This window comes from Trichosurus vulpecula, chromosome 7 (assembly GCF_011100635.1).
Source record: "Trichosurus vulpecula isolate mTriVul1 chromosome 7, mTriVul1.pri, whole genome shotgun sequence".
NCBI classification, from domain to species: Eukaryota; Metazoa; Chordata; class Mammalia; order Diprotodontia; family Phalangeridae; genus Trichosurus; species Trichosurus vulpecula.
Window position 1 is genome coordinate 58,958,511 of NC_050579.1, and position 17,884 is coordinate 58,976,394.

The following is a 17,884-nucleotide window of genomic DNA, read 5'->3' on the forward strand; positions in this document are numbered from 1 at the left end:
AATCCATAACCTAAGCCTCTGGTTCATCTAATGAAAATTTTCAATTTGGACTTTGTAACAATTGATCAAACACAATCTTTGGAACCCGTACAGTAATCTGGTTTTGAAACTAATTCATTTGTATGTGATTCTTCCTTGACTTGTTCCCTCATAGTGCTGACTTGCTCCTCCCTTTTACACAGTGGCCATTTTGGTTCCGATGTAGTACAGAAGCTCCACTGGAACCCTGAAGACAAAGTAAGTGATTGGGATGACTAAAGATGCTAGGAATGAATGGGACCATCGCCTTTGGATGCACATTAAGGAAATCCAAGCAATGCAAGAAGAATGGTCTGTTGTCTGTAATAGGCTAAGATGATACTACCAGACTATGGCTATGTGCCCAGGGTTGTTTTTCTTGCAATGGTGATGGCCTTTGCTGAGTTGTCCCTTCTCTCACCTGGCCTCTGTCACATAGATAGGGCACTTTTGTAGACATTCTCTTTTCTTTGAGGCAGGTCCTCTTTTTATCACTCCTATTTTATAGATGAGGACATGAAGGCTCAGAAAGGTGACATAACTTGCCCATAGCAACACCGTGAATACATTTTAGTGGCAGGATTTGAACTCGGATCTCCACAGTCTCCAAGTCCAGTACCCTTTTCAGGACACCGTGCCAATCAGTGCCACACATTTACAAAACAGCTGACCACATTTGAAGTTTCATCCTGTGATCACAGGAGGGTTTTGTTTTTTTTTGATGCTAACAAGTCTGAATATGAATCAAACCCATGACCTTGACCTCAATAGCACTATGTGTTAAAAAAAATCCTCTTATTTATAGAAGGTGCATTTTTATCCTTGAAGTGAGGTTAATTTCTCCTGTTTGCAACCTGGAAGAATTAATAATTTTGCAATTTGGTCTCTAAGAAATAGCTCTGTTCTTTGGGGGGCAGGAAAGCATAGGGGAAGAAGGGTTCTTGGCTTTGTTGGATCTTACTGAAGAAGGATATACGTAAAAGCTAAAAATGATTCTTCTTTGTAAAGCACTCGACCAAATTGATTCTATTTTCAACCATCTTCAAAGAATACACTCTGAACCACATATCTTTACATTTGAACTGGACATTCTTATAGAGATGAATGAAATAGTGAGACTGCTACTTTTATTTTTTCCATAGCTATTTTGTAAAACTCTGAGCTTTATAGAACAAAATCCTAGCCGTATGTACCATGCAGTAATTTACCAGATAATTAAATTGCATCCTAATTGTCCAACTGGAAAGTTCTCTTTCTTCATTATCATCCTGAGAATGAATCCAGAGAAGCTTTTGGATATTTTTCCTTACTCCTCACCTCTCCCCACCCCCCATTTAATAGTATTAGAGTTATGGCCTTTATGTGAAGATTTTCTGTTCAGATGGAAGAATGGTAATTAAGAATTTTAGGTCATTCTTTGAAAGATAAAGTATGGGTCATTTGGAATCCAAGCATCTCAATCCCCTTTTTTTCCCTTTAATTCAAGGGATATGTACTTCATATGATCACCACTGCAGCAGAATGGTCCATGTCTTTTTCTTTCTTTGGTTTTTTCCTGACTTATATTCGTGATTTTCAGGTAAGAATTCCTCTGATATAAAATATAATAGAATTAGATTTTTTCAGAAGTATGTCTTTCAATTTGAAGTTAGAGGTAACTTACATTATTGATTTAACTCATTCAAAATTTGTACAGCAAATAGCATTTCCAAGAAGTAGCATCTCAGATGGCTTTAGTTTCTGTTTTCATGGAAGTATCATCTTAGTTGGTCATAAGGACAACCAATTAAAAATAGTCTTCTAAAAGGATTGTCCCTGCCTTGTGCCACAACTGCATCTGTCCCACCAAAACTTTAAAATTACATATCAGCGTGTCTTTTTACTGGCTATTAGTTGGGAAAAAGCAGCTTCCAGTATCTGTAAAGGTCATAGTTCCAGTTGTTTAGACATGATATCTTTAGAAGTAGAATAACTATTTCATTCACATTGTCCAGTTGTATTCCTTGTGACTCCATGATGTTCAAGACTATCTCCAAGATACAAGCCATCCTCAAAGACCTAACAACTATTCTCTTTTGTATTACAGAAAATTTCCTTACGTGTAGAAGCTAATTTACAAGGACTGACTCTTTATGACACTGCCCCTGGCCTTGTTAACAGTGAAAGAACCCATCTACTTTCAAAGGATTCATGACAAAGGGAGAAGCTGTATCTGTGATGATTATGATTCTCAGGGATTGGCAGATTGTTCCTGAAAAGTACTTACTATGCTGTCAGATTTCTAACCACTTAATCAAGGCCAACAAAGACACTGCTTAATAATGTTACTCAGATGACACGTAATAAGCCATTTGACAAGTGATTTTAAGGGATATTATCCAGAGAGGCATTTAAAGCATATTTACTCCTTTTTTAAAAATTTCTGAAAATAAAACCAAAGGACTCTGTATGTGTATATATATAGAAAGAGAGCATTGTAATTTTTCTTCCTTTTTAAGTGGAAGCAACTGGAAGTGCACAGAACATTCTGCAGAAACCAGTTTTTCACAGGACACGCTGTAGAAAAAAGCTTTTCACAGCTTGCAATTCATTACAGTCCATGTTTTGTCTGGAGTACCATATGTCTGGTACAGGTATGAGAGTATTGTATTCTAGAACTTTGAATACTCAAGGAACTTCTGCTAGAGTTTATTCAATATTTCCTCTAGAACCAAAGTTAGACATAGTGCATGCCATGTTAACTAAGCTTTTTTTTTTTTTAATCACAAACTGTAATTGTACATGGCCTCAAGATGGCCTTTAGGATAAAGTTAAAGAAGCCTGATTCCTTAAGCCTCTGGTGCCCCAACAGAGAATTGTTTTAAAGTGCAGTCAGTCTGGATCTAGCAAAAGACAACAGGTCACAGCCTTAAGGTCCCAATGTCAAAGCATTGCATGAAGATGGGCACTATCTTGGTTTTGCCATGAAATATTAGACATTTTGCCAGGGTCAGTACTGCCTTCTTTGCATATTTACAACAACTTCAGAGAATTTTGTTTCTGTCTGAGATACATCATCTAACAGAGATAGGTGATAGGTATACTATAGGTAAAGAGCTTTTCAGTGGAATGTGCTGTGTTCACAACAGAAACGTTCTTGGAGCTAGGAAGTTTGAGTAATCAGTAATTAACCTTGCCAAAGGATCTCTAAACTATCATGATTTGAATCTGTTTAAAGAACTGTGTGCCCAACAGAAAAGAAAACTGGATGGAGAATGGTTATGATGGACCAAGTTTTATGAACCATTTCCTCTCCTGCCTTTTCATTTCATACTAGAGTCTAGATAGAGTCCTGAGTTTTCAAGGCCTCTACCTGAGGCCCTGGCTGTACAAGCAAATCATATACTATTAAGGTCTTTAGTCATTTGCAAGAGATGAAGGTTCTTAAAAGAAGAGAATTAGCTCATGTGAGAGTTGCCTTTGGGGTAGATCGTTTTCCAAGAGAAATGATTGCCGTAAATACATAGAGATCGTTGTGCAAGGCCAGAGAAATTAATGGAGATAAAGATGGCTTTTACTTTTTTATATTAATATATATTTCAGGTCTTCAAATGAAACTAACATTCACAACAGGAAGAATCCAAAGTTATAAACATTCTGTGCCTATTCATACTTCTACTATCAAGAGGCGATCATCTCTCTGAAGTGATAGATTCTACCCAAAGTAAGACTATTGGTCACCATCAATGTAAAATCATAGAATTTTCCATTTGTAAGGACCTTTAGAAGTTTACCTCGTGTCAGAATCCCCTCTGAAGCTTCATGCCAGATAGCCATTCAATTTGTGTTTGAAGGATTCCACTGACAAACTCCCTTGTGAGGTAACAATCACTTTATTTTATTTTTTTGAAAAGCTGTAATTGTTATAAAGTTCCTCCTTATGTTGAACCAAAATCTGTCCCATATAAGACTTTAATTAAATAATGTTATGTTTGAATTTAACATCAGGTACCAAAACTCAGCCACCACTTATTGTAGGAACCTAGGCTCAAAAAGCCTTTGCCTGGTTCCATTTTAAAAAAAATCATTTAGAGATTTATTTATTACTTAAAAGATTTATTAGGGGTTTAGGGAGGATTTGTCACTGAAAAGAAGCTAGTTTAAAAAGCAAGAAACAGATGGTAAATCTTTTATCAAGAAATCTTTATGGTAGAGTTCTTCAGGGATCAGTACATCTCTTATTTAACATTTATGGGAATTTTCTAGCAGTTCACAGGGAAATACAAGCCTTGGATTGACACTAAAGTTTTCTTAGCACTGAAATACCAAATGGAGCAGAAGAAATTACAAGAATTCTTGCAGACCAACATGAGTGATCAGAAAAGTGGCCTTTAAGTCCTTAGCATGGACAAGTGGATAAAGTAAAGCATTTGAGAAAGATATTTCATGCTCTGCTCTCCTAAGATCTGAACTGTTGATTATGACCTAGGGGGAAGACCTAGGAGTCAGTGGAGCCTGTTGCCTAAAAACATTCCTGGTATTATGTTACATCAAAGAAGGTTAGTAAAACCCTTATATGATAAGGGAAACACACTGGAAACAGAACAGTAAACACCACATTAAATAAAAACCTAAGACTATATCTGGAATGCGCAATGTGGTTCCAATTGCTACCTTCTCAAGAAAATGGCAGGTGAGCTACAGAAGGCCCAGAGAAGAGCAGCTGGGATAATCCACAAATGAAAAAGCTTTGGTATGAGGAAAACCTAGAAAAACCCTTAGGACTACAGACTGGAAAGAATGAAGACTGAGGTTGCCAAGCATTATCAGTTTATGAAATCCTGAATGCTCCGGATAGACAGGAGACATTGCAATGTGTTTTCATGAAATATTGAAACTCTACTTCCTTCTAGGATGAATGAAAAGAAGGGATATTCTTAAGAATGTGCAATAAATTTATGGAACGTATTATTTCTAGGAATAATAAAGGCTAAAGAAAAGAATATGTTCAAAAAGAAATTTTAGATAAATGATATGGTAGATTATAATGAGTTATTGAAGAATATTAGTAAAATTTGGGAATATATCCTTAACCTTTTCAGATGAGTGTTGCAAAAGATAATCCTGCCTTCTCTTAAAGCATCCTTTAGTGCACATTTGAGAGAAAGAAAAGTGGTCTGGAATGGAAATGGACTAACCCATTGAGGCTTTGCTGGAAGCACTCACACCCACACAGTGTTGTCATGTACTGCGTTCAGAGCGAGGTCTTTAAGTTAATGAAGATGGCAGCGAACACATAATTATAATGAATTATCTAACTTTTTCCCTGTCATAGACATCAACCATATTTGCTTCTTAACACTTGCTTCAAGGGCCAAGATGCAAGTGGAAGAGATGAAAAAAAATTACTTGATTAAGTTGGGGAGAAGAAAGAGGGTAATGCAGCTGTCTCATCAACTCAGCAGTGGGCACTTAACAAGGACAAAAGGACAGGGACAACACTTGTGTATGGAAATACCTCATGGGCCATAAGGAGGCAAACATAAACATTGCTGAGCAGCTATGACCACTCCAAACCTGTTCACTATGTGATTGATCCTCATGTCGAATCCCTTGGTTCCATTTCTCAAGTATTGCTTCCTAAATAACCCTTGTTGGAAGGGTATTGCTTTTTCCTGGGTGGATCTCTTGGTGATGTAACCTTCAGTGAGACACTAGCATTACTGGTGATTCCTTAAGAACAAAGCCTTAGTCCCTTTCCTGCTGATTCACAATCATTTGGATAACATTTCCAACCCAAGAGTAGTTGACAAGTCCCCAAGAAATAATTGCTGATTGATAAAAGGTTGTCTAAGCAATTCGGTGATGGTGTACTTTTCCCTGGATTTTTCTAGAGAAATGTCTTAAAAGATGTCTGGAACTGGGAAGGAAGAAGGATTAGAGAAGAAGCAGACTTCTTGTGGCATGTAAGCAAGAGGGGTCTACATAAGAATGAGCATCTGATGATCCTGCTTAGTTAACTACAGAGTATTTCTAGATAAGCTGCTTTATCCGGGCACCTCTAGTGTGGATGTTGTCTACATAGCTTGTTTGTCTATAAAAGTGTAAGGGTGATCTTTGGCACAAGCAAACTGAGCAGAGTCTTGCAGGAAGTTAGGGAAACTAAGGCAAAGGTGACAGGACAGAACATTCCATCCAGAGGGTATGTGGGTGTGATGCAGATAATGAACCAGCAAAGGAAGCAAGTAGTTAGATAAGAGAACAGAGTCACAGGAGCTTAGTGAAGAGTGTCCAGAAGAAATGAAAGCATTCTAATGCTCCAGAATAGGCCAAGAAGGATGAGGACTGTGAAAAGACCATTAGATTTGGCAACTAATACATCCACAGAGAGGGTAGCATTTAGTAGAGAAAGCTTTATCAAGGAGTTAGCCACAAAAGAGAGAAGAGATATAGAGCAGTAGCTAGCAGGCATGGTAGGATCAAGTGATTTTTTTTTTTATATAAGTGGGGCAGATAAGGGGTGAGTTTTATAAAGTGTAAGAAAAGTGTAAGTAAAAATAAGTTTGGATCGTCAAAAGCTAAGAAAAGTTGATTGATGGGTCAGCACAGCTAATGGAGATCCCAACTGGGCCCTGCCACTAAAGATGATCTGTGTAGGCTTCCCCCACGCATCTATAAGGAGGAGGTATTTCACTGAGGTTTGTGTTACGTTTGAGACTAAGGCAGTTTTCAAACTGTTCCTTTTTTTTTTTTTTGAAAGAAGGATCACAATGTAGAAGTAAAAAGCCAATGAAGTTTGTTGCAGTTTAGCTGTTTTGTTTTGACATTTCCTTCCTAATCCCTGTTTTCTTTGACCTTGGCTACTGATCCTTCAGGGAAGACGGTTTGAGGACATATATAATATAACAACAACACCAATAATCGCATGTATGTGGCAGTTTAAGGTTGCAAAGCACTTTGCATATATTAACATTGATTACAGATGAAGTGTTGGTTTTTCTCAGCATACCTGGGTTTGTTCTGATTTGATCCAACGCTACTCCAAATCCAGGATGTGGAGTACATTTCCTAGAGTTAAGAGGTGGCTAGGGGGTGCAATGGACAGAGTGCTAGGCTATGAGTCAAGAAGACCAGAGTTCAAATCCTACCGTAGAAGCTTAATACCTACTGGACTTTACCACAGGATAAATCATTAACCTTTTTTTGCCTAAGTTTTCTCAGCTATAAAATGAGGGTATTGGATCCTATGGTCTTTAAGGAAGAAAGGGAATATGTGATCATTGAGTAAGAATGGATTTATTGAGAACATTCTGACCTCATTTCCTTTTTTTTTTTTTTGGAGGGGGGCAGGCAGGGCAATTGGGGTTAAGTGACTTGCCCAAGATCACACAGCTAGTAAGTGTGTCAATGTTTGAGGCCATATTTGAACTCAGGTCTTCCTGACTTTAGGGCTGGTGCTTTACTCACTGTGTCACCTATTGGCCCTCTCATTTCCTTTTCTGATAGGATTGCTAGATTAGTGTATTGGGAATACTGTGGACATAGTTTACTTTTCAGTAACATTAAAATATTTAATGAGTTTTATTGATGTTTTTTATTTTTATATAATGGTAGTTTCTAGATCTGCCTTCTCTCTTGTAACTAAGCAGGACAGTTCAGCAACACCAACCAAGACAACGATCGTATCTGAATAATGCAACGTTCTCCACCTATAGATGCCCACCACTCTACTACAAGGTGGTATTCAGCAAAGCGTGTTATAAAGACTCCCATGCCATCCTTGTGGATAGGATGTCAAGTGGACAGTAGTACAGCTGTGTTCGTATCTGGTTGAGCAAGCTTGTCTTTAATAAAGTAATACCAGCTTGAAAAAATATCTCTAGTTGAGTGCCTCAAGGATTTTAACGACCCTGTGCTGTACATAAAGCTACAGATATATGCTAAGTATATAAAGTTCATAGAAGACACAAATTTGGGAGTGATAGCTGACATAATGATAAGAGAGTCAGGATTCCTAAAGATCTTTGTATCTTTGGTCAATGGGTCAAATCAAATTAGATTAAATTTAATACCAGCATAAAGTCCTGTTTGGAGATTTAGAAACAAATTCATAAGTACAAGATAGGTGAGATATGGCTAAGTAACAGTAAATATATGAAAATATCTGGGTTTTTAGTGGATTACAAACTAAATATGAATCAATAGTAAAAACAAAAAATGGCAGCAAGAAAATCTGTTGTAATACATTAAGCTAGACAGTAGTGTCCTTAATGAGGGTGGTGATAGGTGAGGGATGGTGACTTGACCTGCAATTTACTTGGTATAGGGAACTCACAGGTAAGAAACTCCTTATGTAGGCCTGACCCTCCTGTGCCTCTTGAGTCTTGGAGACTCAAAGCTGCCCAAAGAAACAGCTTGCTGAAACAGTAAGGCAATAATAACAATATGGATGATAATTGTTAAAATGCCTATGTAGTTCTGTATCACAAAGTATACAAGACTCTCCACATAGAAGGTAGAAGAAGTAAACCATTTATTCACACACCAGAGAACCATATCCCATAACCAGACACTCAGCTCCCACAGCCAGTCAGTCAACTTCATCATAACAGCAAGGAACCCAAAACACGATATCACAGCCTGGAGCCTGGCCATCCCAAAACCTCTCCGACCCCCTGCTGGGCTCTTCCCCAAAACAAACTCACAGTACAGCTGTCAGCCTGTTCAGTTCTAACAATCAGGAGGGCAGCCATTAGCAGCCATAACATCTTTCTCAGCATTTTCTATGACACAACCTCCTTTTCCTGTCAGGAAGCTCTTCCGACCACATATGACGTAGGCTTCCTGTGACATAAGCAGGCCACATGGCCTATTAATGGGTGGGAAAGATGTTTAAATCTAATTGCTACTACACTTGCTCTGAGGCCACATCTCTAGCACTAAGCAATGCTGCATTTGTGTAGGAGAAATCACAGGACCATTGATTCAGAACTGGAAGCTTAGAGGCCATTGAATTTAATCCCTTCATCTTACAGCTGAGGAAATAGAGAGGTCATGTAACTTGTGTCCAGGATCATGCAGCTAGTAAGTGTCTGAAGAGGTGAGCATCTTAACCACTACGCCATAGTCAGTCTACGTTCTGTCCTCACTTGTGGTTGTGCTCAGTTCTGGGAAGGATGTTGGCAAGCTAGAAAGTGGCCAGGATAGTGAAATGCCTTGAGACCATGCCATTTGAAAATCTGCTGAAGGATCTGGATGTATTTAGTCTAGAGAAGACCTGAGGGCCATGGTAGCTGTTTTCCTGTAAAGAGCTGTCATACTGAAGAGAGATTTTAACTTGATCTGTTTAACCCCCTAGGGAAGAACCAGGAGCAACAGGTAGAAATTACCTCTTGAGGCAGATTTGGTCCTGAGGTAAGAAAAGCTTCCAGACAATTAGTCTTCCAAGTGGCCTTAGTCTTCCAAGTGGCAGTCTTAGGAAGTACTTTGTTCCCCTTCCCAGAGTTCTTTAAACAAAGGATAAACCAGTGATTGGGGCTGTTGCAGAGGAGATTCATTCAGAACAGGTGTGCATTAGACTAGGTGGTGTCAAAGGTCCCTTCAAACATCATGAGATTTCTGTGGCCTCCTCGCATAGCCAACTATCCTTTGATAGATAAGGGCAGCTTCCTTATCTATTAAATGAGAGTCTAAGTAAAAGGTTAAATCTCCTTCAGTTGTAGACTCCTGTAATTCTGTGAAAATCAGACTCACTATGACCGAAGGATCATAGAATCTAGCCACATCAACCTCACCACCTCAAAAACTTTATTTTCACTTCTATCTCCACAGCCTCCTTTTTTAGAGAAAGAAGTGTTTTTTCCTCCTTTCTAAGGATAATCCCCCCCCTCTGGGTTCATCATTCTATCTCTTCATCTCCCTGGGCTTTCATCTATTATCCTTTCTTCACACTTAAGCTAGATTTGAGCCACTTAAGGTAAATGATAAAATGGCCAATTAATGAGTCTCACTCGTAGATCTTAGATTAAGATCTTAGATTAAGTCTTTGAAAGACATTTAATGATGTGAAATGAAACCAGACAAGAAGTTAGGACAAGGACTTTTTTCAGCACCCTCTGAGTTGTGTATTGAAAGCTTGGGTTAGCTGGAATTGGAAAGTTTAAGCAATGGTAAGCATACTCCTGAAGGTAGGAATGAGCTGTGTCATGGAAGAGAGATATTAAAGAAGGTGATTGGTTCTACAGACATTTCAGAATAGAAGACCTGGACCAAGAAGACTGGCAGGAAACTCCCCTCCAAGTTGCTGCCTATCTACAGATACTATAGTGTATCTACTGTTTCATTAACCAAATGGTTGCAGTAAACTGAATTTTGATGCAACCATGAAGAGGTCAGAGGGTAATGAGAGGGAACTTTAAGTGTAAGTTTAGGCAGTGCCCAATCTTTCCCTAAATGTTAGGAATTTTTCTTACTAGGAGGAATTGTGATTAAACAGTTCATCTAAAATAATTCCCTAAAGCCAAAGAGGAGAGAACCTCATGGACCTTTAGGGCCATTATATTGTCCTTAATACTAAAGTGAGCTAGTTATTGTAACCATATTACACCATTATCTACCAACATACACAGGTCTTTCCTATCTTAAGACAACATCTTCCCATGATTAAGATAGCTTCTCTTAATCACCAAACTTTGAGGGGGTTGGGTGAGGGTGGCATGAAATTTAGTTTGTACTATCTCTGTGGAATCTGGCTTCTTTCTCCCACACTGTACTAAAAATGCCATTAAAAGTCACCCCATTACCTCTTGAGCACCAACTTCTATGGCCTTTTCTTAGTTATTATTCCTTTTAATCTTTTTGAAACATTCCACCTGTTAACCAGCCTCTCTTTCAAGAAACTCTCCTCTTTGCTTCAATGTCACTACATGATTCTGATCTTAACTGCTTAGGATACTCCACGTTCCCCCTACCAAAAAATGTACTCTCTCCCACCATATTTCGTTCCTTTCCTATGTTTTTCTCACTCTATTCTTTTCTTTACAAATTTCATTCCTAGCATAATGTAGATCATGGTCTCATAAAATAAATGAATCAATAATCCATGCCTTTGCCTATAATGTCTACATAGTTGACTGCCAAAAACTTCCTCTTCTGACTTTCCATTTCACATCTTTAAATTCATGCTATACATTTCTACCTTGATAGCGTGTCATTTCAAATTTAGCTCATCTAAATCTGAACTTTTCATCTTATTCCTAGACTATCTATGTCCTTTGAATTTACTGTTGGCTTATACTAACCCCATTTGCTTATACTGAACCCCTTAGATGCATATGTACAAACCCTGTTCCCCAACCCTAGCTACAAACTCCTTTACTCTCATCTACTTCAGCCTTAACTTCCCTCATCCAAAGTTCCACTATACCTATCCACCCCTTCCACTGGCCCTCTGGAATGCCTACTCTAATTAACATACATTCTTTCACCCCAAACCTATTCTCCATCTTTTGGTATTAAGACAACTCTCTTCTTCCTAACTTTCCTGTTACTATACAGGGTGCCACCATTCAGTCACTGAGACATACAACCTAAGTGTAATCCTCAACTATCTCTACTCCACTTCCTATATCCAATTCATTGCCAAATTCTGTCAATTCTATCTTTGCAACATCTCTCATCTATGTACCCTTCTCATCAATGACACAACACCTTGGAGTAGGCTCTCATCACCATGCCTGGACAATTGAAAGAGCCAATATAAAATCCTCAATTTTGTTGTTAACATCCTTCATATCTCTGTTCTTTCCTGCCTTTCCAGTCTTACAGGGGGCCATCCCAGTCATCTTGATCTATATCTTACCACTGGACGCAGATGGCTCTGGAGGAGAAAGTGAGGCTGGTGACTTTGCACAGCCCTCCCTCACTTAAATCCAATTCACTTGCAAGTCATCACCTTCCTAATGTCATGGTCCTCTACCAGAATGAAGGACAAACAATGACAAGAAGTCTTCTTATATCTTACTCCTCATCCCACTCCCACATAGTCTTTGATCTCATGACACTCGCCTCCTTGCTGTTCCTTATACAAAACACTCCATACAAATTCACTGGCTGTACCTCATGTCTGGAATTTTCTCCTTTTTTATCTCTGCCTTCTGACTTCTCTGGCTTCTTTCAAGTCTCAGCTAAAGTCTCACCATCTGCAAGCAGCCTTTCCTGGGTCCTCTTAATACTAGTGCTTTCCCTATGAAATTGTCTCCAATTTATCCTGTCTATAATTTGTTTGAATATAGTCTCCCCATTAGAATGTGAGCTTCTTGAGGGCATTAAAATGTGACTTTTTCTTCTCCCCTTTCTTTTTATCTCCAGGACTTAGCATAGTTACTTACTCAGCACATAATAGCTGCTTAATATGTGCTTGTTGACATGACTTAAACTCGCAGTAGGGAAGACAGACTACTCCTTGTTCCCCATTGCACATCCAGATTCCTATCACCAACTTTCAGTGTTATCTCCTACTTTTACATGGATGCTATACAAATTTATCACCCAATTCTCTATTGACTTCTCAATTCTCCTTTAATTAAGTCCTATTCCTGGCACATGGTTGCTTCACAACTGCCCTCATATTTGAGGACTTCAATATACATATTGATGTACTCTCAAGTACTCTAACTTCTCAATTTCTTCATCTACACAGTTTCCGTGACCTCTCCCAGTCCATCTTAGTTGCATTCAGAAATGGGTATACACTTGATCTTGTTATCAGTCACTACTGTCCTACTTCCATGTTCATGAACTCTGACATTCCTTTTAATTCTTTCTGCATTATGGTCCCTAACTCTGTTCTTTGTCCTCACCATGACTTCCATTCCCTCATCCCTCAATTCTTTTCTAGGCCATCTTCCTGGGACTGGCTATACTCATGCCTTTTCTATTTTGACCTTGGCTAACCAGTTCAATTAAACACTAAACTTGAAAATTCCTTGCCCTTTAGTCCTACTGCTAGTTATGACTCAACAAAGTCCAACCATGCATTACTCCCAACAACCATCTCCTTTGTGCCTATTCATATGCTAATGAACACACCTGGAAAGATCATAAAACCACATTGATTGGGTCCACTACAAATTTATATTACATAATCTCAACTGGGACTCCTCTGTAACACAGTAATCTTTTTCTGCTTCTGCAATTTACTATCCTCACCACAATGACTATTCTTAACCTTTTTGGTTCTCCTCAAGCCTTTCACCAAACCTCTTTCCACTACTTGTTCAGATGAGGTCTTTCACTTCATACTTCACTAAAAAAAGTTGATACTATTTGTCAAGAGCTCTCTCTTTCCTCCTAAACTCCTATCACTCAGCCATCTTCCCCCTCTATCCTTACTTTTTTCCCCCATCTCTGACCCATCTTGCCAAGGCAATTTAGAACTTAATCTGGGTTAAATTCTACATGGACCCTTGACCTCATCCCCTTATCCTCTCTGCAGATTTTCCCCGTAGTCATCTCCACTGTGTCTACCAGTTAACCTCTCTCTATCTACTGGTTCCTTCACTGCCACCTACAAATACTCCCATGTATCCTACATCCTTAAAAACCCCCAACTTGAGAAAGCCATCCACATCAGCTGTCTCCCCTTCCATCTATCCCTCTCTCCTAAACCCTCTACAGTCTGGTTTCCAAGCTCATTATTCAGTTGGACTGCTGTCTTCCAAAGTCAATAGTATTTCAATTCCCTTATCTAATGGCCTTTTCTTGGTCCTCATTCTTCTTGACCTTTCTCCAGTCACTTTTAAACACCATTTTCTCCTGAATACTTTCTCCTTTCTTCTGACATTGATCTCTCCTGATTTCCCTTCCTACATAACCACTGCGTCCCAATCTCTTTTGCTCAATATTCATCTAAGTCAGGCCCACTAACTGTAGCTGTCCCTCGGAGGCTCCATTATGGGCTCTCTTTTCACTCTATGCTATTTCACTTGGTGATTTTATCAACTCCCATAGGTTCAATTATCATCTCTAGGCAGATGATTCCCAGATCTGCATTTCCATCTCTAGTGTTTCTTGAGCAACAGTCTCATAACACTAACTGCCATATGGACTTCTCTAACTGGATCCCTTGTAGGTCTCTCAGACTCTCAAACCTGTCCAAAATAGAACATCCTATTTTCTCCACTCAGCTACTGCCCTGATACAGGAGGCTTCCATCATCTTTTGCCTAGATGATTATAATAGCCTTCTGGTTGGTCTCTCTGTTTTAAGTCTCTTCTCAATCTAATCCATCCTCCACACAGCTGTCAAAATGACTTTCCTAAAGCACAGGACTGACCATATCATTCTCCTACTCAAGAAACTTCAGTGACTCCCTATCAACTCCAAGATCAAATATAAACTCCTATTTGTCATTTTCCTCCTACTTACCGGACCACTACTTCTCTGTCTCCTTTGTTGAATCCTTCTCTAGATTATGGTCCTCTGACTGGAGGTGTCCCTCAGGGTTCTTTTATGAGCACTCATCTATTCTCCTGTAAATTACTTCATTTAGTAATCTCATCAGCTTCTAAGACTTTGATTACTATCTTTATGCTGATGGTTCTCAAATTTACCTTTCTTGCTCCAATCTCTCTGCTGACCTCCAATCTCACATCTCCTCATTATATCCAAAACAGAACTCATTATCTTTTCCTCTAAATTGTTCCTCCACTCCTAACTTTCTTATTACTGTAGGGGACAATGACTTACTCTTTGTACCTCAGCCTCACAATCTAGGAGTCATCCTGAATTCCTCACTATCTCTCACCCCACTCCCATATCTAAGCTGTTGCCAAAGCCAGTCAATTTCACCTTGCAGCATCTCTCCAGTATGCATCTTTCTTTCCTCTGACACTGCCAGTACTTTAGTGCAGGCTCTTATCACTTCTAGTTTGGACTATTGCAATAGCCTGTTGGTAGGTCTGCTTGCCTCAAGTTTCTCCCCATTCCAATTCACTCTCCATTCAACTAAAGTGATTTTTCTAAAACACAGGTCCAATCATAGTACCCTGCCCCTGACTCAATAAACTGTAGTGGCTCCCCATCATCTCCAGGATCAAATAAAAATCTAAATATAAATCACTAAAAGTCCTCCATAACGTATCCCCTTCTCACCTTTCCAGTTTCCTTATATCTTATTCCCAACACATACTCTTTGATTCAATGACACTGGCCTCCTGCCTGTTCTACACCATCTCTCAGTTCTAGACATTCTCTCTGGTGGTCTTTCAGGTATGAAAAGATTTCCCTCCTGTGTTTCAACTACTGATCTCCATAGATTCCTTCAAGTCCCAACTAAAATCCTGCCTTCTATAGGAAGCCTTCCCCAACTCCTCTTAATTCTAGTGCCTTCCCTTCCTCAAATCCTCTTAATTTCTGTACCTTCCCTCTGTCAATTTTTTTCCTATCTATATATAGCTTTGTGTATATTTGTGTGTTGTCTCCCCCATTGGATTGTAAGTTCCTTGAGGTCAGGGACTATCTTTTGCCTCTTTTTGTATCCCCAGAACTTAGCACTGCACCTGATACATTCAGTTCAGTCTTTTTTTTTTTCAGTCATGTCTGACTTTTGGTTTTCTTGGTGAAGATAGTGGAATGGTTTGCCATTTCCTTCTCTAGCTTATTTTACAGATGAGGAAACTGAGACAAACAGGGTTGAGTGATTTGCCCAGGGTCACACAGCTACTAAGTGTCTAAGGCTGGATATGAACTCAGGAAGATAAGTTTTTCTGATTCCAAGCCCAGTGCTCTATTTCCTATGCCATCTAGCTGTCCTGATTAGCACATACTAGGCACTTAAAAATGTTTATTGATTGACTGACTTTCTGGAATAGAGGACTGTGTATGGACATGGGATATGGCACACTGAGTGTAAGAATAATTTGACTGGAATATAGAACTTACGGAATTAGAGGCATGTGAAGTAAATCTTGAAGGATAAGTTGGAGCTAGATTGTAGAGGACCTTAAATGTCAATAAAGTCTTTGTATTTTAAGCTTAGGTAGTAAGGAGTCCCTGACTTTAAGAAGACCAATTTGGCAGCCATGTAAAGGATGGATTAGAAAGGGAAGAAAACAAAGAAAACAAAAACTAAATAATATGAACCAGATGTCACTCTCACTACCCTCCTCCATACATATTTTATGGTAGTCAAACTGATCTACTAATTGTTTCACAAAGATATCATGACTATCTCTAAGCCCATATTATTACTTGAACTATTGTTGGATCTTATGTATATGTATTGCCTTGCATTATTATTCTGTTAGTTTGCATTTGATGTGTTACTATAGGATTAGAATTAAGTTTCATTTATTTAAAAAAAAGTTTTCCCCCCAGAGGTATTTTCTACATAGGATAATTTGGAAATGCATTCAGCTGAATTGATGTCATCTGACTGATAAGGAGTATAGTGTGTGTTATTATTGTATCTCTAAATTGACTTATATTGTGAAATGCTTTGGGAAGCTATTATATCAGGAATGCTGTTAGACAAATAATTTTTTTTTATTTGGATACTGGTCAATTATGAATTGAATTGTCAAAAGAATGTGATAAAAATAGATGTTTGAAAACTTAAATATTTAATAGGGTATATTTTGTTTTAAAACTGACAATAACAAGTTTACTATAATAAAGAGTGAGTTTTCATTTGAAAATTTTTGGCTATCATTTACAAAAATTATGAAAATGTATAGGGCTGTTTAAAGATGTAGCATCGATATATTAATGGAGCAGCTATCTGGTATTTGCTGTAAAGGTAAATTCAATATAACTGTTAGGGAAACAAGAGAAGTTAAAGATATTCAAGCCCTAAGTTGTGGTTAATGAAATTTTGCTATTTGAGGTAAAAAAAAAAACCTCTTGGGACTATAATTTACTATTGCTTTGGGTTTGGACTGTAGGGATGGTTATCTGAATTATCATTAGGCCAGTAGTAGAAAATGGCGTATACTACAGTCTGAGAATTGCAACAGATGAATATCTGTCCCTGGGGAAAAAATTGAGGGGATGACCTTTGGATGTCCTAAGGTAGGATTCTGTTGACTCAGTTTCCCGTTGTGTTATTTTCTTTCTGAACAGGAGATTTCCCAACCTCTTTAATCTTGAGCCTTGATTTTGATACTCTGTGACTATGTGATTGGACATCAGATGTAACTCATGCCTGGAATCAAAGAGAGTTAAGGGAATTTTCCCCTTGTTATGGTATACGTCAGATCATTCTGTGCTTTTGAAGGGAGGAGTCTTGACATCATTATAACCATGTCCTTCCTTTTCCTTTCATAGTAAATTTCTATAATCAGGGCAAGTGAGTTGTAGAAGTTTTGTAAGTACAATTTTGTTGTTGTTCAGTAGTTTCAGTCATGTCTGACTCTTCATGAATTCATTTGGGGTTTTCTTGGCAGACATACAGAAGTGCTTTGCCATTTCCTCCTCCAGTTCATTTTATACATGAGAAACTGAGGCAAACAGGGTGAAGTGACTTGCTCAGGGTCACACAGCTAGTAAGTATCTGAGACCAGATTTGAACTCAGGAAGATGAGTCTTTTTGACTTCAGGCACAGCATTCTATCCACTGTGCCACCTGGCTGCCTATAGTAAGTCTGATACTAAATATATTAATTAATAAATTAATACTGGGTAATATTTTACTATAATAGGATGCAAATATAAAAAAAATCTTACAGTTTTAATCTGTGTTTGTGATCAAATTATAATTGAGGGATGATATCCTCCACAAGGGGAAGTTAGACAAAGTAATAAGACAAAGATATGATGTAAAAGCTTTCTAATTAAATTGAATGGTAATTTTTGAGGAAGCAACAGGATTAGACTATTTTCTCTAAGA

At 38.4% G+C, this 17,884-nt stretch overlaps 1 protein-coding gene across 3 annotated transcripts in view; it reads left to right on the forward strand.

The window, feature by feature from the left end:
- Positions 1-7,376, forward strand: part of DRAM2 (DNA damage regulated autophagy modulator 2) — a 36,805-nt gene extending 29,429 nt beyond the window's left edge. Inside the window, exons 7-10 of one of the 3 annotated variants that reach the window (XR_005010861.1) lie at positions 155-237; positions 1,505-1,597; positions 2,105-3,878; positions 5,892-7,376. Coding sequence is in view for 1 of the 3 variants with exons in the window: in XM_036766613.1 (XP_036622508.1) it covers positions 155-237; positions 1,505-1,597; positions 2,105-2,212 (284 nt within the window). In the remaining 2 variants the exon portion in view is untranslated. Of the gene's footprint in view, positions 1-154; positions 238-1,504; positions 1,598-2,104; positions 4,000-5,891 lie in introns of those variants that run through there. The other 2 variants (XR_005010862.1, XM_036766613.1) reach the window with 2 other exon arrangements.
- Positions 7,377-17,884: the final 10,508 nt, after the last annotated feature.